This window comes from Anomalospiza imberbis, chromosome 8 (genome assembly GCF_031753505.1).
Source record: "Anomalospiza imberbis isolate Cuckoo-Finch-1a 21T00152 chromosome 8, ASM3175350v1, whole genome shotgun sequence".
Lineage (NCBI taxonomy): Eukaryota > Metazoa > Chordata > Aves > Passeriformes > Viduidae > Anomalospiza > Anomalospiza imberbis.
In genome coordinates, this window is record NC_089688.1 from 16,815,467 (window position 1) to 16,840,693 (window position 25,227).

The 25,227-nt window shown below is 43.8% G+C and overlaps 1 protein-coding gene across 6 annotated transcripts in view; it reads left to right on the forward strand.

Annotated features, from left to right (window-relative positions):
• Positions 1-25,227, forward strand: part of SEC31B (SEC31 homolog B, COPII coat complex component) — a 35,144-nt gene extending 9,917 nt beyond the window's left edge. For 3 of the 6 annotated variants that reach the window (XM_068197503.1, XM_068197504.1, XM_068197505.1), the window contains exons 7-27: positions 339-481; positions 718-817; positions 2,767-2,928; positions 4,793-4,945; positions 5,611-5,841; positions 7,246-7,320; positions 7,885-7,965; positions 8,889-8,997; positions 9,382-9,560; positions 10,209-10,335; positions 11,413-11,558; positions 12,923-13,096; positions 13,714-13,896; positions 14,601-14,814; positions 15,193-15,516; positions 16,550-16,588; positions 19,391-19,446; positions 20,692-20,838; positions 21,258-21,374; positions 22,760-22,831; positions 23,371-25,227. In XM_068197503.1, coding sequence (XP_068053604.1) covers positions 339-481; positions 718-817; positions 2,767-2,928; positions 4,793-4,945; positions 5,611-5,841; positions 7,246-7,320; positions 7,885-7,965; positions 8,889-8,997; positions 9,382-9,560; positions 10,209-10,335; positions 11,413-11,558; positions 12,923-13,096; positions 13,714-13,896; positions 14,601-14,814; positions 15,193-15,516; positions 16,550-16,588; positions 19,391-19,446; positions 20,692-20,838; positions 21,258-21,374; positions 22,760-22,831; positions 23,371-23,550 — 3,012 coding nt within the window. In that variant the 3' untranslated portion in view covers positions 23,551-25,227. The other 3 variants (XM_068197506.1, XM_068197507.1, XM_068197508.1) reach the window with 3 other exon arrangements.

A 25,227-nucleotide genomic window follows, 5' to 3' on the forward strand; every position in this document is an offset into this window, starting at 1 on the left:
TCTTTCCTGAATGAAATGGAGAAACAAGACCCCTTACTGTTCTTAAAATTCATTCACTCTTGCATTCAGTTTCTGTGTTCACAACTCATTTTTGAGAAGCCTCTGAGCTTTCTTCCTAGGTCAACTTTGGACTTTGACTTCTATGTGGTTAGTGGGTTTTTTTTTTTTGCTGTGAAGAGACAGTAGAAATACTTGCTGCTTGGAGCAAGACATTACTAGACTTGGTTTATGTCAAGCATTCTAGGCGAGTTCAGTACAGAATGACATGGCTTTGGCCCATTTGTGCTATTGCCAACTTGCATTGCTGAATTTTCAGCCTGTGCTATTTTTGTCCCTAGATGCATTGCTCAGGAATGGCCTGGCATCCGGAAGTTGCAACCCAGCTAGTCCTTTCCTCTGAGGATGACCGTTTGCCAGTGATCCAAATATGGGACTTACGCTTTGCTACCTCTCCTCTTAGCCAGCTGGAAGGGCACACCAGGTGAGGACTTGCATGTTGTGTTGCATCTTTTCAAGGCAGACAGCTGGGATTCTGGACTTTGGGGAGCTATGATTTTCTCCTGGGCTTGCTTTCTTTCCCAGGTCAATCTGGTTGAAGGTAGAGGTGAGAACTAGCATTTTTGAGCCAAGGTGCTGGTGCACAGTGCTTTCTTAGTGACTGGATGGCAGAACAAACTGTACAGGAAATACGACTGAATTATTTCTGATCTATTTTAGGGGAGTTCTCTCTGTTTCTTGGTGCCAGGCTGACCCTGAACTGCTGTTGAGTAGTGCCAAAGACAACCGGATCTTGTGCTGGAACCCAAGTCTGGGGGAGGTATGTAACCAGAGCTATCAGTACACATGGTCTGCTTTATATTGTGTACTTTGCTGTGTGTGTGTCCTTCCCTTTATCCTTGTGGAGTGCCAATGTAATTCCCTCAAGCATGTCTTATGTACTCGTTCTGAAGTGAAGGAGTGTGGTCCGTATCCAGACTGAAATAGGTTTTTGCTGATACATCTTTGTCCAGGTATCAGAGAGGGAAGAAAACTTTTAATTAAAATTTAGTTTCAACTATTTATGATTACTCTTGCTATGATCACACTTCAGTGTTCTCTCTTTCCATGTGCTTCTTTTTTTTCCGTCTCCTAGAATAGTAAGTTCATTTGGGAGGAAATTTGAAGGAGACCAAGGAGCATATGTTATAGAGGGTCACTGAAAAGGGAACAGTGTAGTTAAACAATGCATGTAGACTTTATTTGTAGTAAAATTGTTTCACATGTATGTGCTTATCTAGTCATGTATCTCAGAATTACCATACTTGGTATATTTAGGTATCACCTGAATTAAAGTGGGGTTGTTTAAAATTTTTTTTATGCACACCCATTCATTCAATGCAGAGATCCTGGATAAAACTGAACTTTGGACAATGCAGTTGATCTTGATGATAGCATGGGGAAAGTGCTCTAACAATACTGAGCAAAGTCCAGATGGGAGCCCCGTGCTAGATTAATTTCATGGGACAGTATCACTCAGCTGACCACTTTTGCCTTGGAGACAAGGAAAAAAATGAATCTGTTTTCCTAGAATGCATGCAATACTGCTTTTGTAGTTTCATGGGATTTGATGCTCGCTTAGTCTAGATCTCTAGTGGTTAGAAGAGATTCAGACTCTGAAACGTTCCTGATGTCTAATTTTTATAAAAATATTTTCACTGTCTTTTAGTGGAAAACTTAAAAAAAAAAAATTAGTGTGCCTGACTTATCTTTATGCATGCTGCTGTAGGTTTGCAGAGTCCAAATTAAAATTAGACTTTTGTGTATAAACTACTGTTAGGGGGTTCTTTTTGACTTGGTACCAATGAACAGCAAGTTTTCAAGTGAAAATTTGGGAAGCTTTGCAGTATTAAGGATTAATACAGTTATACAGAATGGCTGATCTCCTAAGTTTGAGGGAAGTATTGGTTTCTTTGGGTTTGGGGGATGTTTGGTTTCTTGGGATTTGCTTTTAGTTTTTCTATTTGGCAATCTAGATTTTAATATAAGCAAATTATATTAATTTGCTTCTATCTGGAACAGAAAACAGAGATCATGTTCCCACGGAAAACAAAGCTGTGATTGTCTATGCTTTGTTTCTGTAAACCATAAAGGAAATATGTTCATTTTACAAATGAGAGGTTTAAAATCAAGGCTGTGTTAATGAGTTGCTCGGCATCAGGCAGAAAGTCTGTGACTGGGCCATGAACTGAACTTTGGCTTTTTGAATGCTGAACCATAAACTTGTTGGCTGCAATGTCCTTCATAGTTCATGTGCGGCTATTACATTCCTGTCTTCTTCTATTTCTTTAGGCTCTTTATTTTCCTTGTCACATTTGTTACTCCACACTATTCTTTCTGTGTTCTTGCTCATGACACATTCTTGCCTCTTGACTTCTGGTTGCATTGTGTTGTTTTCTGTCATCTCTCCCTTGGTTAATAGCAAATGTGACAATGCTATAGTACTCTGATACAGTAGAACTCAGAAAGCAGAGCAAAAATGACTTCTCACTTTTGGATTTTTGTTCTACAATCAGAATCCAGTTTAACATGAGTTTTCTGTGACTTTCAGCTCTTTGGACTCAATGTGCTATAATTTGGTTGTAAATGCACCCTTCAGGAAGCAAAAATAAGACTTTCGTATGCAATGGTGACATTTTAACAAAGTGACAGGCTTGCTGTGGGCAAGTAATTTGGGAAAAGCAGGAGGCTATTTGTGTTGTGCTTCTATCTTCTCTCTTTCTATGATAGGTGGTGTATGAGTTGCCCATTAGGAGTCAGTGGTGCTTTGATGTCCAGTGGTGTCCCAGGAATCCTTCAGTCTTCTCTGCTGCCACTTTTGATGGGTGGATCAACATTTATTCTGTTATGGGTGGGAACTTAGAAGCTCAGCAGAAGACACAGGCTGACAAGGTAAAGTCCTGTGACTGTGTTAGACTGTGACAGGCAGTTTCTCTCATGACAGCTTAGAGTGGTGGAAGCACGACATGTGTAACAGGGTCACTTTTAAGTGATGCAGCCTGTCCCACACACCTGGACCTATGGCTGTATGGTGTGGGAACCAGAAGCTACCTGTGTGCGGGGTTAATAATCCCACCAGATCCCAAAGAGAGACCACATTGCCTCTGACAAGGTGTGTAAAGAGAACCAAGAGCAAGCACAGTTGTGATGTTAAGATACATTTTATTGTTATTACTATTGGACTAAAAATAAAGCAGTACACAAGCTTTTCTTTTCATTAGGTTAACATTAAATACATTGATATTAATTAATAGGATATGTCATTCTTCATTAGTTTAGAAGGTAATTTTATAAAGTGGCTTATAAAACACTATTAGCAATTTTCCTCAAGTCTTTTGATTACAACTTCAAGCATGTTAATATTTTTGATACTGAAACCCATTACTTAGCCAATGAATAGATGAGCAAACTCTGAACAGATTGAATGTCACTACTGTCTAAAATTTTAGTTTTAATCTGGTGTCTAGTCTTTTAATTCCCTCCCTCTGTGCCAGCCAACAAATGCCTTACCATACAGGTTTTAAGAGAATACGTATGAACTGGCTTAAGTGTTATTTATATAGTCATTTACAGCTGACTGAGTTCAGTTTCATAGGATTTGCAAGAGACAGAAAATACTTTATCAAGCAACAGCTGTGGGAGATTAAGGATTTATTTAACCCATGGAGAATTTTCTTTCTCTGCATTCTTCATGTGCATGCACCACACTTCCACTGTTCAAAATTGGGGAACAGTAGTGTTGAATAATCCCTGAATAAATTTAATATCAAGCAAGAACACAGGCAGGAGATAATGACAGTTATGGTGACAGGGAGTTTGTGACCAAGAGGTCTCTCTCTTATGAATTCAATAGTCTCAGGACAGAAACTCTATTGCAGACCTGGTTGTGTATATTTATTTCTTTAAGGTTTAGGGTGTTTGATCTGTTGGATATAAGCTGTTCCTCAAGAAATATTCTTTCTTTGGAATTGGTTTCCTCTGAAGAAAGACAAAACATTGCCTGTGATTCTAAGATTTAGCAACCTTAGCTTGATCAGCCTGATGTTGCCTCCCTTCAGGTATGCTGGTTAGCTGAATTATAAAGCTATTCCCTATGGTCCAGTCAAACTTGAACAGGATTATTTATAGCAAACAACAAATCTATGCAAACAATGTTAAAAATTAAAAGTTCTTGTGAACAGCATTTTATATATGTTCACTGACTCCCTAAGTGTAAGAAATCTGTCTCAGCAGGCCACTTTGGACACTTTTTTGTCTAGACAAGAAGGTTTTATTTCATCAGTCTCATCGGAGCCAAAAAAGCTTGAGACAGTCCTTGAAACTAACCCATTTAAAAGACTCCAGCAACACAAAGGGAGTCAGAATTCCTTTGTGAGAAAAAAACAAGAAATAAGCTGGACAACTTTTGACCATATGTTGTCATTATCTTGCATAAAACAAGTCATTTTGCAACTCCTCTCTTTGAGCAGGGTGCTAGGCCTAGCAGGGTTTTTTTTAGGAAATTTGCATCTTGCTAAGGAAAAACTACTTGAAAATCTCTTTGGGCAAAACTTTCTTGAGAAACAATTGCTGAAACTGTTTTGAAATGCCATTTCTCTTGCACAGGGACTTGGTGGTATTCCAGAAAGAAGTGCTGTACTAGCCTCGTTCTTTATCAGTGTGGAAAGTAACTAGTTCCTAAGCAACAGTTTTTTGTGCATACTCCATACAGAGAGGAATTGAATTATATTTTCCTCCTATTTCCATCTAATTCTAGATCTCTTCCTCCTTCAACAACCTGGATCCCTTTGGCACAGGACAGAGTCTTCCTCCTCTGCAGGTGCCAGAGCAAGTAACTCAGACCACCTTGATTCCACCATTAAGAAAGCCACCCAAGTGGATTCGCAGACCTGTGGGGGTTTCATTTGCAGTAAGTGAATGGAGCATCCTTAGCTGAAAATGCAATAGATGTGTTGTCTTGTGACACAAGGATTGTGACACAATCCTCAATATTCAGATATATTTCCAACAAGAAAGAGTCCTGTAGTGGAGAATGGGAGATTATAAGTAGAAGTTAACAGAATTGGAGAAAAATTTGTAAAAGCTGTCCTTGCAGGCTGGCATGTATTCCCATTCTCCTCTGTCTCCTTCCTATCCAGGCATTTAATTTTCCTTACATCTTTGCTCCTAAACTGGACAGCTGAATTGTTCTTTTAGCCTGTTGCTTGACTTGTTCTTTGTCTGTCTAGTGCCTGCTCTTCACCTGATGGTTTTTATCATTGCAGTCTGCCTCTCCATGTAACAAAAGAACTAACAGTTCTGCTCAATGGTACTTCTTCCTCTGTGCCTCTCTGGCACTTGCAATTGGCTAGGCCTGATCGGATATGCACAAGTGTCAAATTTATCAGTGTTCAGTTCAGCTGAAGGGTTCATAATGAAGAGCTCCCTCAGTGCTCATACCATCCATGCACACTAAACTCTTGGGTTCCTTATGATCACTGCTGGAGCTTGGGTCTGCCTTGCTAAATGAAGAACTGAGTAGCTTTTACCTTTGTTTATAAGAATACTTATTGTGTCTCCCTTTGTCATTCTCAGTTTGGAGGAAAACTGATTACCTTTGGTTTTACCAAAGCTCCTGGACAGCAAATGCAGCAGACTTATCCACACCAGGTATTCATCAGTCAAGTCACTACTGAAACTGAATTCCTACTCCGATCCAAAGAACTGCAGATGGCCTTGCAGTCAGGGAACCTCCTTGATTACTGCCAGGGCAAGATCCAGACAGCCAAGTTGCCATTTGATGAGAACCTTTGGAACTTCTTAAAGGTAGGATGGCAGTGGTGAAATACAGAGGTCAGTTCTTCTATGGTCCTCGGATGGAATATGGTCCTCTCTAGCCCTTTATATTCCTGTTCTTTAAAATATAACATGGAATTGAATGAATATGCTTATTATTATTCTAAAGAAAGTTGAGGTGTTGGAGATTGTCTTGGTTTTCATTAGGAATGGTCTTTTCAGTGGACTTGTTTGGGCTTCCCGAAACAGGATCTTTTCATCTCAACACACTGCCAAGCTATATCTGCCTGCAACCTGTGGAGCTGTATATTATTATTTTTCAAGGTGAAATGCAAATGGACAATGAGATACCCTAGAACAAAGGAGAGAGCTGTGGTGGCATGAGGACTGACTAGCCTTCATGGACAATTTGGTAGCATGAGAGTTTGGTAATAAGAAGAGGTCGTCCTTCTGAAGAGGCAGAGCTTAGTCTTGGAAGTGGTTTACAGACACTTGTAGCAGACTGTGTGTATTTAGATACTTGCCATAGTATTATATTTGCATGGGAAATCTTGAACAGGATGGCCAGCTGTTAACCTAGGTGGTGAAAGTGGTCTCCACCGCAACAGTGTCTTTGGTTGCATTAAATGAGACACATCAAACTGTCATTTTTAGTCACTTTTTATAATCCATCTGGTGTGTGGTCCTGAGAGACCACTTCAGCACATAAAGGATATATTACACTTGATTGTCTTAAACTACAAACTAGGCTTCTGTAGAAAAGTGTCCTGCAGCACCATTCCTACTTCTGCAGGAACAGTTTCCGAAATGGACTGTTTACAAGTATCTTATACATGTACAGTTTGATCAGTTATGTAGAAGAAGCAGCATGGGACTTAACTGAGACAGACAGATTCTCATTGCAGAATGTAAATCATGCATTAAAGCACATAAATAGTGCCTGTCATTTAGACTGTGTGCAGCCTGTGGGAATTTTTGGGAGTGTCTGAAATCCTCATCCAGGGAGCTTCTGTAACAGTTAACTAACTCTTGTGAAGCCAGCTAGCAATTCAGGCAACCACCTTGTCTCAGTTTCATCCAGATTCAAATCAATCAATTTTCTCTATGAAGAGATTAGCTTGGCAATTCCTAGACTATCCAGGCAATTAATGACCAAGTACACTAGGTATGTATACAGTCATGGTCTTGATACACAGTTGTACCTCAGTTGTAACTGTGGCAAACTTGAGTTTTGCCCTTTTATCATGATTGTAACTTAAATACTATACATCTTTACACAATAAAGTGTAAAGTGGACTTTTCATAGTTGAATTCTTTATCTATAAACTGAGCTCTGAAATTTGCTGCTGTCAGAAGCAGCTACCTATTGTCAGTGTGTAGATATCTATGATTTTACATATTTTTTTTGTCTTTTTCATATCCATTGGCTCTCAGGTGAATTTGGAGCAGGAGTCAAGGACTAAACTTCTCAAGCTGCTGGGCTACAGTAAAGAGGATCTGCAAAAAAAGGTAAGGGGTATTTTCGAAAGATAGAAACCTTTACAGGACTACAGCTGCTGCAAGGTAGTTGTAGGGTCCTACTGGAACTGAGCAAGTGATCTCATAGCACAAAAATGACCAATGTGTGAAATTTCAGCTGGGAGTCACATGAAGTATACCCCACTAAAAAGCAAATGCAAGCACTTGAAAGGGTGTAACTGTAGCTGTACTGAATCAAGCCAAAGGGGTCTTGAGCCCAGTTATCTTGCTTTCAGTTGTTGGTGCGCTGGGAAGTGTTCAGCAACAGTGCAGTTGTGAGAGCTTCTTTTAGTATTCAGCTCTCTGCATCTCAGGGGATTCTTCAACCAGGAAGAAGGTGACAGGTGGGGACAGTCTGGCGTAGTAGTGATGGATAATGCTCTGAAAAGGATAAACAGTCACTGATAGGGAGACAGCCAGGAACAGGGTGAGATGGAAGTTTTCAAACAGGTGAAAGAGTTGGGGGAATTGTGTCTGGGACTTGCCAGTCTCTTGGTAGCTTTGCTGTCCAGGTGCTTACTTTGCTTTACTCTGTGTGTGTCTGTGCTTTTCTAGATTGCCTCATGTTTGAGTAATGGGATCCCAGATAAACAGCCCCTTCCTGAGGCAGGTGATACAAATGCTGCACCAGATCAGGTATGTCCTGTACATCTTGCCAGCTTGGGAGAGCAGAGGAGGGCAGAATGAACTGGAAGGTCTAATTCCAGCCACAACTTGTTGGGCTCAATGCTGGCATTACAGAGGGTAGTTCACAGGCCTGTCAGACCCTCACAGGGTCAGACTAAATTATAATGACTTTCCCTTCTGGCTTTAAAACTAACCAATGAACAATGAAGGACTCCTGGCTGTTATTCCTGCAAGCAGGTTTGCTTCGCCTGTGTTGATTTCTTCAGTGGTAGAATTAGCCTCACCCCAGCTTAACTTGAAGCTACTGTTCTGGATTTCCTCTGTTAAGCTTCTGCTGTGGCTTTTCTTTCTTTTTCACCTCAATCCTCTGAAATGTATTTTCACAAAATTTTGGGCTGTCCATCTTCAGATGCCTTCCAAGGCCTGGTCCACTGTAAATTTTTCTCCTCTGAGGTATCTATAACTTATATCCTCTGATTAGTAATCATCAGAAGCCTCAAACACTGGCTGAGATATTCTAGGAGTAGCAATTGTGTCCTGCATTTCAGTAAAGCACCACACATAGCTGTGATCCAAGCTGTTATTTACAGATATTACTTGTTCTTGTCTCCGTTCCATCCAAAATAGTTCAGCTTGCCCAAGGGCTGACAGTTGAGTTGATGAATGCTGCCCAGCAGTGCTGTTGGCATTGCATGTCTTGCACCATCAATCTCCTAAGCTTTGACAATTGCAGCACTGCTCTTGTTGCTTCCCTTGTGAAACTGTGCAGATTGATTGTGCAGTGACAGGAGTTTCCAAATTGAAATTAGATTTATATGAGCGTGCACAACCAAATGGAGAGCAGCCCCATCCCACCCTGTAATCCAATAAACTGTTTTGGGTAGACTATGTGTGTGCAGTGAATTAAATAAGCTCTTGCACTTTTTGCACAGCTTTTGATGAATTCCAGCGATGATGTAGCTGCTGTTTCTTCCTCTTCAGCCTTTTTTGATAACCTCATCCCACAGAATATGAGCACATTGGAGATTCCTGTCACAGAAGGTATGTTACATAAAGAATGTTTCTGCCCTCTTAAGAAAAGGGGAAAGGAAGGAAATCCAGAAAATTCAGAGACCGGGAAGAATCTAGTTCATTCCAGCAGATGGATACTTTTAAAACATCTGACCCCTTCAAGTGTTACGCAGCATATCGCACTGAGCATAGAAATACTTCTCCCAGGTGAGAGACCCATTAAAAATATAGAAGAATCTTCTAGATGATGGAAGACTTAGAGTCAATTCAGTGGCTTTTTTTTTGAGTTTCCAAATTTTCTTTTAGCTGGGCTTTTAGCTGTAACTGCTTTTTACTACCTGCTCTTTAAAACAAGCATCATCAATGCTTCTGAGTGATGACTCTTTGGGTTGACTCTGCTTCTCACCTCTGTAGATACAGATGGCCTCATCAGCCAAGCCCTTTTGTTGGGGAATTTTGAGGGTGCAGTGGAGCTGTGCATGCAAGCAGAGCGCTTTGCTGATGCCATCATCTTAGCTATAGCTGGTGGGGATAACCTCCTAAAGGAAACCCAGAAGCGCTACTTTGCCAAGCGGAAAACAAATCTCTCCGTGGTAAGTGATGGTTTTGTGTACACACTGAGCAGGGGAAGGTGTGCACTGTCTTGCCAAATGTTTCTCTGTATATATGTGGAAATGCTTTTTCTTCAATGAAGGAAGAAGAATGTCAGCAGAATCTGTGCATTTCCTATTACATTTACTCTAATATCTTGGTAGTTTTATGACAATTTTATGTTATCTACATAGTATGTCTTTGTACTCTATTCCTTTTTTTTAATGGTTTCTGTCTCAGCTTCTCATGCTTGTAACCTGTGGTGCATACTGCCCCTTTACAGCTCAACTAGGAAGTTCGTAGCTTATTAATTTACAAATGGGGAAGTGTAACAGAGCTTGGGATATCTTAACACAGTGCTCCCAGTCATTGATTCCAGCTGCTCTGAAACAAGATATGTGTTAGATCTTTAGTCTTGTCTAGTGGGGCTGTTTCCATATTCTTTTAAGTGCTTTGTTGGGCTTTTTTACTTTCCTTAGAGGCATCAGGTTCCAATTGCTGTTAATGTAGGGATGCTGAGATTGTTGGACCTTAATGTACAGTGAGGTAGTCTCTGCATGGTGGAAAGCGTGTTTGAAAGTGAGCTGTTGCTTAGACTGTCAGCTTACCTTTTTCTTCAGTAACTGACAGGCCTTCTGCTTCCCTTACAGCTGCTTTCCTCCATTGTGCAGCAGAACTGGCAAGATATTGTTTGCACATGTGATTTACAGAGCTGGAAGGAGGCATTGGCCATCTTGTTAACGTACTCAAAGCACGAAGACTACACCCAGCTCTGTGGTATGCAGTGTACTATGTTTTGATACAATTTCCCTTGCAGAGGGTACTTCTGGGCTGCTTACAGAAAGAAGTGGATAGACTTAAGAAAAGGAAGCACTTCTTAATGATTACAGCTATCTGGAACTTAAATAAGTGTTGACTGTTGAGTTAGGAGAGTGATAGGTGCGCACTGTAGTTGAGAATTGTGGTGTAAAGTTGTCTATGTGGGTATTTCCTGTGACCTCTAGAAGTAGCATGGAAAAAAATGGGATAGATGCTATCCTAGGCTGAGACATAAAGAGGGTGATTTTTATTCCGTAGAGTAGGGTATTTTGTTTGCAGTAAAAGGTCCAGTGGGCTTCATTCCACCTAAAACAGGTTTCAGCACCCTACAATTGCCTGGAGATTCCCACACCTTTTTCGGGAAAAAAAAAAAAAAAGTGTTGGATTTTTTTCACTTAATTCATCTGTCATTTCTTTTTTTTTTTTTATGTGTTTGGGCAGACATAAAAATTGGCAGATGTAGAAAAGTTAGGTTTTTTTCAACCAGGTTTGCTTTGGGTTTCCTTCCCATTTCTCTGTAATCCAACAGTTATGCAGTGGAGCTGGTGAAGGGTATAGATCCCAAGTCTTACGAGGAGCAGCTGAGGGAACTGGTGTTGTTTAGCATGGAGAAAAGGAAGAGTGGAGTGACCTTACTGCTTTCTACAACTACCCAAAAGGAGGTTGTACTTCTCCAAAATAGCAAGTGATAGGAGAAGAGGAAACAGCCTCAAGTTGCACCAGGAGAGGTTTAAATTGGGCATATTAAGAAAACCACCTACACTCAATGGGTTGTCAAGCATTGGAGCAGGCTGTTCAGGGAAGTGGTGGAGTCACCATCCCTGGACTTATTTAAAAAATAAGTGTATGTGGGACTTAAAATCTTGGTTTAGTGGGACTTGGCAGTGCTAGGTTTATAGTTAGACTCAACCTTAATGTTCTTTCCTGATCTAAATTATTCTATTATTCTAATTAGGTGCAGATTCAAAGCACTGGGGTTAATGGCTCTTCCAAAGAGGAATGTGTTAAATGTTGACTGCATCTCTTCCTCTCTAGACATGCTGGGTGCCCGCCTGGAGTCAGAGGGAGATGCAGCCCTGTCCGATGATGCTTGCCTCTGCTATATCTCATCAGGCAATGTGGAGAGGCTGGTGGAATGCTGGGTAAAAAACCATGAGACTTCATCACCACTTGCCCTACAGGTACAGGCGCTATGATGTTGGTTTGACTCCTCTTTAGGCCAGTCTAGTAGCCCTGAACTGTTTGCATTTTCCCATCAGGGTATCTGGCTTCCAGCAGACAGTGGAGACCTGTTTGTACTCACCCAGGTATCTCCTTCTAGCCTGGATTATGGGCCTACTTTGAAAGGAGGCTTGCACTCTGAATCAGTCAGGGTTGGTGTGTTTACATTGCATGTAAATCCAGCCATGGACAGGAGTTACTTGCCTCTCTTACATACTGGTGTCATCACTGAGCTTCCTTTTGGTCAGGGAAGTTTGAGCTCTACCTTCTTTTTTTACTGGTAGTAGCCTGGGATACATTTGCTGCTGTGCTTGTCATGTATAACTTAATGCTGCAGTTATCTGGGTGTACCTTCAGAACAGCCTTAGCAAAATAAAATGAAGTCTGGATCATGATATTCCCACTGCAAGTAGAATGATCACATATGGGAAGTCACACCTTGCAGATAAATTAGGACTTCTAAGTCACCATTGTTACCTATCTCTCTTCATTCTTACTGATTATTTCATAGAATCACAGAATAACCCAAGTTGAAAGGGACCCACAAGGATTGAGTCCAACTCTTAAGTGAATGGCCCATATGGGGATTGAACACACAGCCTTGGTATTACCAGTTCCATGCTCTGACCAACTGAGTTAATCTCAGTAATCTGTTACACTCAAACTAGTCCTGGCTAAGTCACTGAGTCCTGTTGTGTCTGTCACTTGCTAGAATGAGCTAGACAAGTCTTCCACTTGGATATCTGCAGATAATGCCCTCTGCTACAGAGTTCCCTGGTTTTGTAATCCCACTACTGAGTAAAAGCAACAAAAAGGCATCTTCGGCACTCCTAGTTGTTTCTGAAACTGGCCTTCTCCCATTTGCCAGATATCAGCATGTATCATTCTGCAGCTGTAAACACTGTTTTCATTACTAGGAGTTGAAGGAGTTTTGAGTAACTAAAACCCTTCTGGTCCTTTTGTCAGCAGTAGTAGCTTTTTTCTAGTGAATTTCTCTTGGTATGGTTTTAAGCCTTATTCTTCCAAGTTGATCACCTGTAACAATTGTAGCTTCCTAGTAAAATGATCACAGTTGATTGGAACAATCTTGTGACTTCTGATTTTCTTTTTTTCCTTTACTATTAAAGTAGCAATGTCAGGGTTTGCTTCCTGGTTCCTGTTTTTCTCCAAGTGCATCTGAGGAAATGGTCATCAGTGACAGTATTTGGTGCAGAGGGGAGTAACTTCTGTCCACATTGGCCCTGATGTCTCAGCATGAGATGGACCAGTAAAGCTAGACAGATTCTGAGTAGTCTTATTTCTTCCTTCCCCCTGGATTATTCAGGATCTTATAGAGAAGGTGATGGTGCTGAGCAGGTCCACTGAGATGCTCCGAGGCAGAGCGGGACCAGCACCAGGCCCTGTCTTGGCAGAACGAATCACCCAGTATGCCAATCTCCTGGCATCACAAGGATGCTTGGCAGCCGCAATGAATTACCTACCTGGCAGCTCTAAAGAGGTGAGTGAGCAGCAAGCTGTTGTGGGAAAGAGTAATATAGGGAGGGAAATTGTATAAGAGAGAGCTGGGGTTTTGTCATGCATCAGGACTTAAAGTTTCACCTTAGTTATGCTATCTTGAGAATAGAGGGGGGAAGGAATTCCAGGATATGGGTTTTGTCTTAATTTGCATTTTCTTTGTAGTGCCTTTGATTCAAGGAAAAAGAAAGAGTTATAGAACTGTAAAATGGTTGATGGAGAACAACACTGGGAAGCAGCTTGCCAGGGAAGCTGCTTCTCTCCTTGAAACTAGCTGGTAGAGGAAGGGAATGAGGAGGTCACCTGGCAGTTTGAAATAAATCCATCTAGTGCCTAAATGTGGGTAGGGGTTGGAGAGGGAATACTATAAAGACTGGGGGAAGGATCAGGGAGCCTTCATCTGCCTGATAGTATGGCAGGTGATGTCCTGGATTGTCATTTTCCATTTGTTGAGGTTTTTTTCCTGGTGACTGTTGGGGACATGGTTAGTTTTGCAATTTGATTCATTGTGCTTTAGGTCCGTATCTACTTTAAATGCCTCCCCAGCATTTTCCATCTGGGGCTCTCAAAGTGCTTCTTCTAAAGCACAGTTTGTTTCAGCTCTTGATTGAACAGCTCCGAGACCGGCTCTTTCATGCTCAAGGAGAGAATGTGGGTAATCAGCAGCCACCCCCTTTTCCCTACACTCGTGTCAATGTAGGGGTCATTAAACCCACAGCAGCCAAGGGTGGTTCCATCATTGAAGGAGCAGCCCACAAAGCAGGTCCCAGACATCCAGAGAAGGTAGGCCCTAAACTCAAGTGTTTGTGGCTTGGGAAATGGGAGGAAGGCTACTGGGTTGTGGAAGGCATATGAAGTAGTATGAGATGACATAAACTGTGGACACTGAGGAATTCCTCATTGATGACCTTCACTGGAGCAAACGCAAGCTCTGTGACAATCGAAAAGTAAGCTGTCTAGGATCTTTTCACAAAGCCCTGTCCTACATGCAGTCCCTGGAAGAGAATGTTACAAGTGTAGTGATCCACTGAGATCTCAGATCTTAGGGTGAAAGGGGCTGGGGTCATTTTCCTATGCTCATCTTACTCTGATATCTTAGTAAAATTAGTGTAGTATGGCTTTGTGGCTTCATCTCAGTTCTTGCACAAGACTTTTTGCAAAGTTTTGCTTTCAACCTCTATTATTCCATTATTGTTCCTTCATTATTTCCTCCTGGTTGTGCTTCCAGGAAGGCATTATGTGGGAACTTGCTCCTGAGGACTAATCCTTTTTGAGAGCTGGAGGATACTCTGAAGAGTGTGGTGCGCATCTTGTTGAGCAAATTACGTGGTGGGAAAGGCCTTTGATCGAGTGCATTCAGGGCACCAACAGCAGCAGCATCTTCTGTTGCCTGAGAAGTGACAGGGATAGATATTGCATCTGCTAGTATTGTGTATGCATATGACTCTGTGAGCCATTTATGCAAGTTCTTTGTTTTTTAATTGCAGCCCAACTTTCCATCATCGTTTGCCCCTTCAGCACCATCTCAGCCTTCAGTGCCTTCCCTCTTCACACCTCAGCCAGTGCCAACGATGTCTGTGACACCTCACCACGTCGCCCCTCCCCAGGCCAGCACGGGTCCACAAACAAGTGTCTATTCCAGAGGGCACCCATATCCACAGTACAACTTGGGCTTGAATCCAGCAACTGTCTCAGGGCCAGGTAAGCATTGTCAGATAGTTTTGTCCATTTCTAGGTTCTCTGAGACTAAAGCCTTCAATGTGGGTGGCTGCTCTAGTTTTTCCTCACAGGCCTATTGTACTGACAAAGAACAAGTCAGCTGTCTAAGAGGCTTCTCAGTGCTTCTGACAGATCTAGTTGTAGTAACTGTTGCTGCATGTGTGCTGATACTAAGCATATATTGAGGTGGAAAAGCCACAGTTGGCTTGGTGGCAGTTTCACTGATGTAGCCTGGGCTAGGGGGGCACAGATATTAAAGGGTATGGCTTGAAGAAGGGAAGGCTTATTACCAAAAGGATAGTGTCACGAGTAGTTGACACATGAAACAAGTGATGCTGATACACTCTTTGTTGTCTGTAGCTGTGTCACAGTCTCAGCCATTTGGACCAGTGGGAGTCAGACCTGTTGGTCCTGCTCCTTTCTCCAGCCAGTCCTCTCTGCCAGGACAGTTGATGCCCATGACATCTCCTGGTGTTCCAGCACCCAGACCTGCCCTCTTCACTCCAGCCTCAGTCCCATCATCTCAGCTTCCTGCAGCCTGTCCTCTCCCTGTGGCAAGCCAGTCTCCTCTAGACTTCTCTTCAGCACCTTTCAGCTGCCCCATGAACATGGGTTATCCTCAGGGAGGTCCTGGAGCTCCATCTGCTAAACCACTGCCAGCAGCCATTCCTCCTCCTCCCACAGGTAAGTACTACTTGTATGACTTGTGTGTCCAGGACAAGCCCAGGTGGGGTTTCCAGTGTGTACTGGACATGGATCTTCTGAGGTCTGGTCTGTCTCTGTTAAGGCTGGATGTGATGTTGAGGGAAACCTTACAGGCAGAGAGTGCTGAGTCTTGCTGTGGTGGTGAAACACAACAATGATGACAGTTTATTTCAGCCCTCTCAGTTGGTCCGTCTCCCAGGTTGTGTTTGCAAGATGATGTCTCTTCAGGTCCTCAGAGCACCCTGAATAGTCATCTCCTCCAAAGGCATCTGCTCTGATGGAAAGGGTGGTGGTTCCCATGGAACGCCTGATGGAAGGTTTGCTCATCTCGCCCTTGCTTATGCAACTTACATGAGAAGTGTATTTGAAATGGTGGGAGAGCTTCCCTGTCCTTGAGATACCCTTTATTTAGCTTCAGGATTAAATTCCTCTGCTGTGCTCTAGTGCTACCGTTTTCTTCCTGTTATCATAAAGGGCTTGTTTGGGAATTGCTTCTGGATTCCTCTTTGCAGTGTTTTAGACCCCTCTGGGTCTATAGTTTGAATCCAGTCTATTGTGTGAAGTCCTTGCTAGCATGATGAATAGGAGTGTTGTTGGACCTCGTTCTCCATGGATGGGCATTCCTTCTATTTCCCAGGATATCTGTTGTTTATCAATTCGCTGTTTGCTGTCTCAAGGGACAGGCTTAGCCAGGCTGTGGAGATTTCTAACAACAAGGCTGATAATCCATAGATTTTTGAGCAGATGCTTCTCCAAGCCACACGTATGCTGAGAGTGAAGGAACTGAGGCTATGTTGTTTGCCTTCACCTGAAATCCTTTGCTGACCTGTGTTTATCCAAGGATAGCAAATCCCACTGTGTGAAGTCTGTGGGGCCTACACACCAAAGTCTCTAAGCTACAACTGGACAAATTCCTTCCTGAAAAGCTTTTTGGCATAGTAATCCAGTGAAATTACTCACTGAATTGAAGCTGTTGGTGATTATGCCTTTTCCACCCTGCCTTGATTTTCAGGTTTCTTCCCTTGGCTAGATCCCCACACGGATCATGCAGGTAGTACCCAGAGAAACCTCCAGACCTGTGGGGCAGGCAATGTTGCTGCTTCCAGTGAAATGCATGTTTTGTTGTGTGTGCATGCATGCTCACTGCTGTTTGTTGTTCCCTTGCATGCCTGGGGAGCTATACAGGTGGGGTAGGGAACATACCTGTCCTGAGGACTAGTAAGTGACAGCTGGGGATATTGGAAGTGAAATAAAAGTACTATGCTATTACTCGTGAGTTTGGGTGCAGAAAATAGGGTCTCCCACTTCTTCCTTCTCTATATCCCTCCAGTTCTGGAGGTATTAGACCATTTTCAGTCTCTGTTTTTTCAGGCAGTTGCTGGGCCAGCAGGACAGGGAAGCAGACAGTTTTCCTGTCTTGGTTCTCTAGGTAAGGAACAGGCCAGTAGTTGTAATTCATCTCCCCCTGTCACTCTCCCAGCCTTGTGCATGGTTTTGCTTGTGCTTTCCTCCTGCGGTTTGGAAGAGGTGCAGTCCCAGCAGAAGCAGTGGTAGAGTAGAGCTTCCCAAGCAAAATTTGGGGGCTCTCTTCCAAGGGGAACTGGAAATCCCTTTTGGCTTTAGTTAAAGGCTGAGGTTTGGCTTTGAATCTTAGTTTGACTGTAGGAGAAAATGTGGACCCAAGGGGTTTTCTGACTGATACTTTGTACTGATTTCTCTCCTTGGGATTCATTGGTGTTGGAAGGTAGTCATATTCTACACTGTCAGTGCTCAATGTCTTTGTGGTCTGTCACTGTTCTGATTGCTGCTCTTTGGCACAACCATCTACCAGGCACAAATCTCACAGCTTTATTTAGGAAATCCACGTACTTATAGGCACTTACATCCCCAAGCAATCAACTGTGTGGAGTGGGAGTTGTCCCTTCAGCAGAGAAACATAACACCTCAGTTTCTCCCTGTTAAGGAAAGATGATTCCACGGCAAGGATTTCAAGCACTTCTTCAGGCTGAAGATGCCCTTCAGGAATTCTGTACTGAGAAATTCCCTTCTCCTTGGCAGCATTTGCCCCCAGTTTTAGTGGCAATGTATGGCATGCTTGGTTCAGCAATACAAACTGGCTTCCTTGAGAGTGCTTTCTTGCCTGCTATTGTTGTTCTGCTTTTGATTTGTATTTTTCTTAATCTGAAAAGGGACTGTAAAATCACTCAATCTGACTGGCCAAAATTGCTTGTTTTGGAAATTCCTGAACATAGTATCTACAGCTCATGAGCATTATTGCTAACACAATGAACAGGCACCTCCACTTGCAGAAATCCCAAGATCCTGAGAGTGTCAGGGACAGGGAGAAGGACAGCAACATGTTGGTTCATCTCCTTTCTGGCCAGGATAATCCCTGATTCCAGCCTCTGATGGTGTTGTTTTTTCTAGGACAGACATTGCTGGAGACTACTGCCATGGGGCACTCCTTTCAGGGATGGTGAGAAATCCTATTTCACAAGTAGCATAGGGAAGATAGCATTTCAGCCAAGCAAAATGCACCAGGGTCTGTTGTCTCTCATGTCTGATGATTTAAGTGCCTGGCTTAAAGGGTATAATTTAAATAGCTGTTTCCAGTGAGGATACAGAGTGCCATGGGGTTGGAATAGTGCCAAGGACTGCTGGGCCACAAACTCAGTGGGGGCCAGCTGAGTTCTAGGGCACAGAATCCCCAAGCTAGAAATAGGTGCCAACTTAATTAAACTTCCGATCCAAACTCATCAGAGGGTGAGACTTGAAATCATGGGAAAAGGGAGGGCAAAAAGAGGCTGCCAGAATTTTAATAATAAAGGTAATTAAAGTAATGAAGCACCTTTTCCATCTTTCCCCTGTGATTTTTAAAGCTCAGTTCAGGATCAATAGCTCATTAAGTGTGGCTCTGAGCTCCAGCAATTCTGATATTGCCCCCTTAGAATTCCTGTTTTCTCACAGATTATTCCTGTTTCATAGGCTTGAGGTTATTAATACTGAGGTTTTGTCTAAAGATGCAGGCACCTTTACAGGACAGCAGCAGACAAGGTAGTTGCAATTTGACCTTTGCAGAATGAAGAGTGGACTCAAGTCTTTTGATGTCATGTTGTCTGATGGATTTTAAATTACCTGGAGTGAGGTTAGAGTACCACAGAAGCATCTGCTGAGACACCCCTCTGCTCCCAAAGCATTTACTGGTTAAGTCTATTCCCTCCTATTTGGCAGTCAGCAAATTTTGCTAAGCTTTGGTTCTGAACATGATTTTGGAAGGGAACCCACCCCTAAATCTCTCTGCCTTTATCAGAACAGCCTACTATTGCTTTGGACTGCCACCATGAGCATTCCTGTGAGTACTGGTGAGAAGCCCTCTCACCTGTAGCATAGCTCTTGCTGTGCTACCACAGTGCCAGATTCTCTGGGAAACCCCAAGAACTTCCTGAAATGTGAGGTGCACACTTATGCAGGTCCCCACCAAGGTTCAGGCCTGACTCTGAGGCTGACTTCTGCAGCTTATGCAGAATCTAGAAAGCTTCAGGTAGTTAAAAAAAAAATTCTGTGTGGAAGTGGGTATGTGCCAGTTCAGTCTGATCAGACATCACCTCATTAAGGCTATGCACACACTAGGATACTAAGAATTAAATTAAGAAAGGGAAGGGGATGCAAGAGCCTCTCATGGGCCTGTGAGCTGGGTTTGAAATTCCTCAGCTGAAACAGTCTAAAGGTGCAATGACAAGGGAATTGGAGTCAAAGGGCCTTCTCCTGAAGGAAGTTCTAAACTGTGCATGAATTGTTACTGCAGCCAGCTTCTCACAGTCTGAGGTTTGTGTTTTGTCCTCTGTCCTGGCAGCTCAGGAATCTTGGAGTGATCCCTCTACTGGAAGAGGAGGCCTTCAAAAGAAAAAGGTACGTTTTCAGCTACAATATGTGTTGGTTGTCTTTTAGCCAGGGAGTTCCATGTGACAGATACATTCCTATAAATGCTCGCTTTCAAACTCTGCAGGTCTCTATCCCTATTGCTCTGTCTGTGTCTGCACTGCATGCATGGCTAGGACTGGAGTCTAAATATTAATATTGACTCTTTGCCATCCAAAGTCACATGCTGTTCTGCAGGGTGGCTGTTTTGCAATATGGTTATCAGCTCTAATGTTGCATCCTCTGTCACTTCTTCCCAGGCTGCCTACAATAATCTGTTGTAAAAAATACGGATTTAATCTTATGCCCTTGCCTACACAATTTTTTTCATAGTGGCTGAGGAAGTCACATTCTCTTCACACCTGACAGCTAGGGGCAGCATTTTCCCTCAGAACAGTAAGACCAACAGTGATTTTCCTCAGATGCTGATACCAAATGATAAGGCACTTGTGCTGAGAGAAGTTGGGACAGGTGTAGCTGTGAGCTGCCTGCTTGTTGGTCCTGCAGCTCTCTGCCTTGTCGTGATTGCACTGGAGGGCCTGTGAGCTGAGCTCTTCTGCAACAAATGCTCTCAATACCCCATTTCTATCACTGGTGCCTGCTGGCAGGTATGATGAGAAGCTTCTTTGGCATCCTTCCCACCCCCCACCCCTCTTCTTTAGCTTGGAACAGACTTCTCGCCCTTTTTTCTGGCAGCATAGCTGGGAACCTGCTTCAGGCTGTGCTCACTACAACAGGATTAGCCTCTTGTTAAAGCCATCTCCTTTTGATCTAGCCCTGTTGGAGAGAATCTGTCATGACTCTGTGGCTTAGCAGGGGCATGATGAAGTGTTTGCAAGAGGAATCTCCCCCCATGTCGTGGGATTTTCCCCAATACTTGCTCAGTTGGACACTTTACTGCTGCTAATCTCTACATTCAGGACTCGTGCCGTTGCAGAGACCAAGCGGCTTTCTGAGGACCAGTGCTCTCAGGGGTAACGGATCTGTTTGATTGAACAATTCCAGAGGGGTTTTCTTGCTGTCGCTTTGACTGTTCATCTAGGATGGAAGAGGAAGGGCCCTATTCTCTGAGTCAGGGGGCTGAAAGAACAGGGATGTGTTCTTTCATCATCTTGAGAACTGAAGATTCTTCAAGTTAGAAAGGATGTTGAATTTTTCTGTGGAGAAGCAACCAACCCTTCTTCCTTGGACTTGGTTTTCTTGATTTTTTTTTTTCTTTCCTTTCTTTGCTGACAGTTGCCTGAGAAATTTACTCCTCTGGCCCCCATCACAGCTCCAGTAATGGGCGTGCTTGCTGAACCCCAAGGGATCCATCCTCAGTTATCCAGGTTGCAAGAATCTGGCCAGTCACCCCCAGGAGCACCCAAGGAAGGCAGCCTACAGGTACCAGGGAAAGTGGGACATTCCCCAGCCACCAGCATCTTGTCAAATAGAAAAACAACTCAGTTTTTGAGGTTCTTACTACTTGGCAGCTTCAGAGGGCTTATGCTGCTCCCTAGCCCCTACAAGGCATCTCTGCTGAGCATTAGAGGAGTTGCCAGGTTGGAAAAATGACACCTGGGTATGGGTGGGAGAGAGCAAGGGAGACCAGGCAGGCTGTCAGCCTGCTGGGAGTTGAGAATCCACAGAGGCCTGGAGCTGTATCACAGTCTGAAGATAACCTAAATCTGTGCGTCCAGGTATTCTCTGGGTTTGTGAAGGGGTGAAATTCTTTCTGTTCTCTAGTTTGAGGAGGGGAATCTACCTGCTCTTGCCTTTCATGCTCCTGTTGCATTCATGAAGCTGCATTTTTTTTCTGTCAGTATCACCAGCTACCTGGGGAAAGCATTGAGAGGAAGGAGCTGCCCCCTGAGCACCAGGCTTTGAAGGCTACATTTGAAGGGTTGGTGCAACGCTGCTCAGCTGTTGCCACTGATCCAGTAAGTCCTCCCTTCTCTGATCTTGGACTTCTTGTTCCTTATTGATGTTTGACTGGTGTTTCCTTGTTTTGGTTGGGTAAAGAAAGGAAAAGTCTTGTCCCTATAACCAAGTTAATCTCCATTTGCCTCTTTCCTTTAGGCTTACAGGCTTGTTCATCTTTGAGATCTGAGATGCATTCTCTTTTAACCCCTGCTTCTCATTGCCTTCTTGGAGCAATGATTCTGTCCTCCTGGCTCTTTCTTTTAAGGAAAGTAGAAGAATTTACTCAGCTAATTCAGTTTCACTGGCTTGATCTGCAGATAGTTCCTGCAGATTTGGTATTACCAGCTATCTTTAAACCTTAAAGGGAAAGGCTGAGATATGCCAGGTGGAAGAGAAAGCCAGTCTTTATGTCCAAGTAAATGTAGTTTCTCCACCCTGGTTCCTGAAAGGCTATTGGCACATCATATTGAATGAATGTGTCAGACCAGACTGTCTGGAAGCAGAAAAGCAGTGTTTGCACATTGTGTTAGGTTGCTAAGTTTTCTGAGGGCTTGGGGCCTCTAAGAAACCTTCCAGAATACCTGCTTGATAGGTGTTAGGATGAACACTGAGCCCAGACTGCTATGCTAGAGTCAGGCAATTAGAGCAGCATCTTCAGTGTGTTTGCTTTGTTCTTTCTGAGAGTGCAGCGTAGCAATTTCTGGGGACATAATCTAACATTCCCTCTATGGACAGAAAAGCCTGTTAGTTTGGGCTTAAGCACTTAACTCAGGTGGTGGTTGAATAGCTGGTTCTGTACAGCAGTGCAAGGCACCTGAACTCCTGTGGCTTCCAGCCTATTCCAGCAGTGCCCAGAGCCAGGCATTTGTGTTCATGGAATAAGTTACCTGCGAGTGGATTATTCAAGATGGGGTTAATGAGGTCAGTCTTATCAGAGCTTCACTACTCACTTCACACACTTTCCTTGGTGGTTACCTAGAGTGGGAAGGATATTCCCTCTTTTCACTAAGGAGACCAGGAAGAAGCTCTTTCTTGGGCCGGTCAGGGTGAGGCTGTCTGAACATCCCATGGGTCAACTAGTGGATGTTTCTCACACTTTGGAAGTCGTCAGTCTATCCTGTGGTCTGCAAGTACTGGCAGAAGGGAGGAATGCCTGGGCTGGGAGATGGGAAAAGGGGCAGTCCATCTTTCTGTGCTGGGGAAAGAATGTGTATATATGAATGTATATGTATATGTGCAGAGTGAGGGCATGGCTGGCTTGTATCACAGACCCTGGCTGTCAGAGGCTGAGATGCAGCTGAATGGTAAGGTGCTGTGGAAAACAGAGGAAGGGAGGGACTGAGTGAGAGCACCTTGGCTCTGGAGACGTGGCTTTGAACAAGCAATACCTATTTTGCTTCAGAAAACGCGAAGGAAGCTGGAGGACGCGTTGCAGCGGCTGGAGTGTTTGTATGAGAAGCTGCGCGAGCAGGCGGTGAGTAGATGCCACCATTCCTTGCGGTCCTGCTGGGTCCCTGAGCCCACCTTGACAGTGGGTTGAGGGTCTTGGTGCCTGTACCAGTGTAACTGGCACATATTCTCTTGGAAGACAAGGGGAGTGCCAAACCTTGTAATGACCATTAATCCAGTCTGCCTTGTATCTTCTTTCTTAACTTTGCCCCAGACATAGTGTAAGGAAAAGTTGAGGATGTATCTGAAAGGTGCTTTTACCCTTCAAGAAGTTTACTGGCACATAGATCCTGGATGGGAAGGGGCAGTTGGGATTGGTTATTTGTGAACATAGTGTAACTAGCTTAGAAAACTCTGAAGCTGGTGATGCCAGTTGCTGATGCCAGCTGGCAGTTGTAGTCTGGGAAAGCAAGGGGAGAAGCAGCTATCCTTCCTGCCAGTGCTTGACTCTATAGGTGCTGTTTGGTGTAGATGAAGTGGAGAACAGTAATGAAGGGTGTGGAGGGAGAGAGACCTGTGTTATATCACAGAATATGCTGACTCATTTCTTCTCCCTCTCCACAGCTCTCTCCAACCATCCTCGTGGGTCTCCACGAAATTGCCCGATGCATTGAGGCTAAGAACTACCCACAGGGTCTCCTGGTTCACACCCAAGTTGTGAGCAGCAGCAGTTTCAGTGAGGTGTCTGGTTTCATGCCCATCCTGAAAGTCCTCATGACTATCGCAGGCAAGCTGAATGTGTAAAGTGTGGAGCAGCTAGAACAGTGCACACCAGGAGGACTGGTGGACTGCCTCACCTGTTGATGTACTGCAGGTTGTGGACTCTCCTTCTGACTCTGGAGAAATAGGTCTGTGCCAGTGCCTGGAGCTGTGCTAAGCCAGCACGCCTGGCCCTATCCACTTTCCAGACAGGCCACTGGTGCCTGCAGCTTCTGGAGACTGTTCTTTCTCTCTTCTTTCTTACTAGTCTGAGGCCACTATTCAGCCCAGGGATCTCAATTTCAGGCTGTCCAGTCCAGGTTGCACAGAGGTCCTTCTTCCCCAGCATAAAGGGGAAAATCTTTCCCTTCTAGGCTGACGCTGCTTTTTATTTTTCAGGAAACAAACAGGGCTGGTACCTGCAGCAGCACCACAGAAGAGCCTCAAGCTCTATTCCCTGCTGCAGAGTAAACTTCCTGAGTGGTAGCTGGGCTGCCTTGGGAACCTAGGCTGGTGTGTCTTCACTCTGCTGGGCTGCAGCAAGGATCTCTCCTGGCTCCTTCTTTCTCTTCATTCTCATCCTTGACTCACCCTTTCACCCCTCTGCACCCCTATCCTGCTACAGCTGGAGCTAACTACTAGTCTACTCTGGGCCAGCTTTGGTTCTCTTTCTTCTTCACCCAGCTCTCTTCTTTTAAAAGTCAAGTCTCCTGTTTACCCTCTATCCACCTTCCTTTATATCTTTTGCCCCATCATCTGCAGGCTCAAGCCCATAATGTTTCAGATCCAGGGACGATATACCTTTCCAGTTCCTGGGACTCTCCCATTCAGGAATGTTGGCAGGTTGTGCTCTGTGTGCTTCTCCCCAGAGCCAGTCACATCCTGCCTTGGGGCTAAAAGCTGCCCTTTTCTAACTCTTTGCCTTTTTCACTTCTTTTACTTTAGCACAGCTGGACTTTTACCTACTGGTATTATCTAAAGACTTCCTACTTCAGGTTTTTCAGATGGCCTAGGGACTTTAAGAGCAGCAGGGATTGTTTAAATCCCTTAAAGATTTCCCTTGAGCTACCCTGACCAGCCCAGACTTGAGCAGAGAGAGACAGCTCATTGCTACAGGTATGGTGCATTCATACTACCTACAGTTATGGATACATGCAGAGGTGGTTCTTAAAGGCCCATTGGCACTATGGTGGTAGGAATATGCTGCAGGAGGTGATCTTGTCAGGACTGGAAGATTTGGATTGTGCTGAGACTTGTCATCACTGTGGCAGTTCCTCTGGAAGTAGCTGGATGAAGCATACCTGTCCTGAGGAAGAAGTCTGGGAAGGCAGATGGGATTTTAGGGCACATCTTTGTGTGTGTTTATTTCCCTCTCTTCCTCTCTCCTTGCCTTCTCTCTCAACATCCTTTTTACTAACCAGGCAGCATTATCATTGATCCATAGCTGAGAGCAAGGCTTATTCCCAAGTATTGGATGCAGCCAGCCCCTATTTGCTCTTCTTGCTGCTTGAGTGGTAATGCTATCGTGGGCCTGCGGTTCAGTGACATACAAGAATCAACCTAGTCTACCTTGAGACTTAGGAGGGAGGAGAATCAGAGAAGGGAGGAAGAGGACATGTCTCATTGATTCCTTTCCAGGTCAAAGTGCCTCCTTGTTGCTGCTGTGTTGTTTCTATTGCTGCGGTTTGATGCACTGAGAAATTACAGAACAGTGAAATAAAA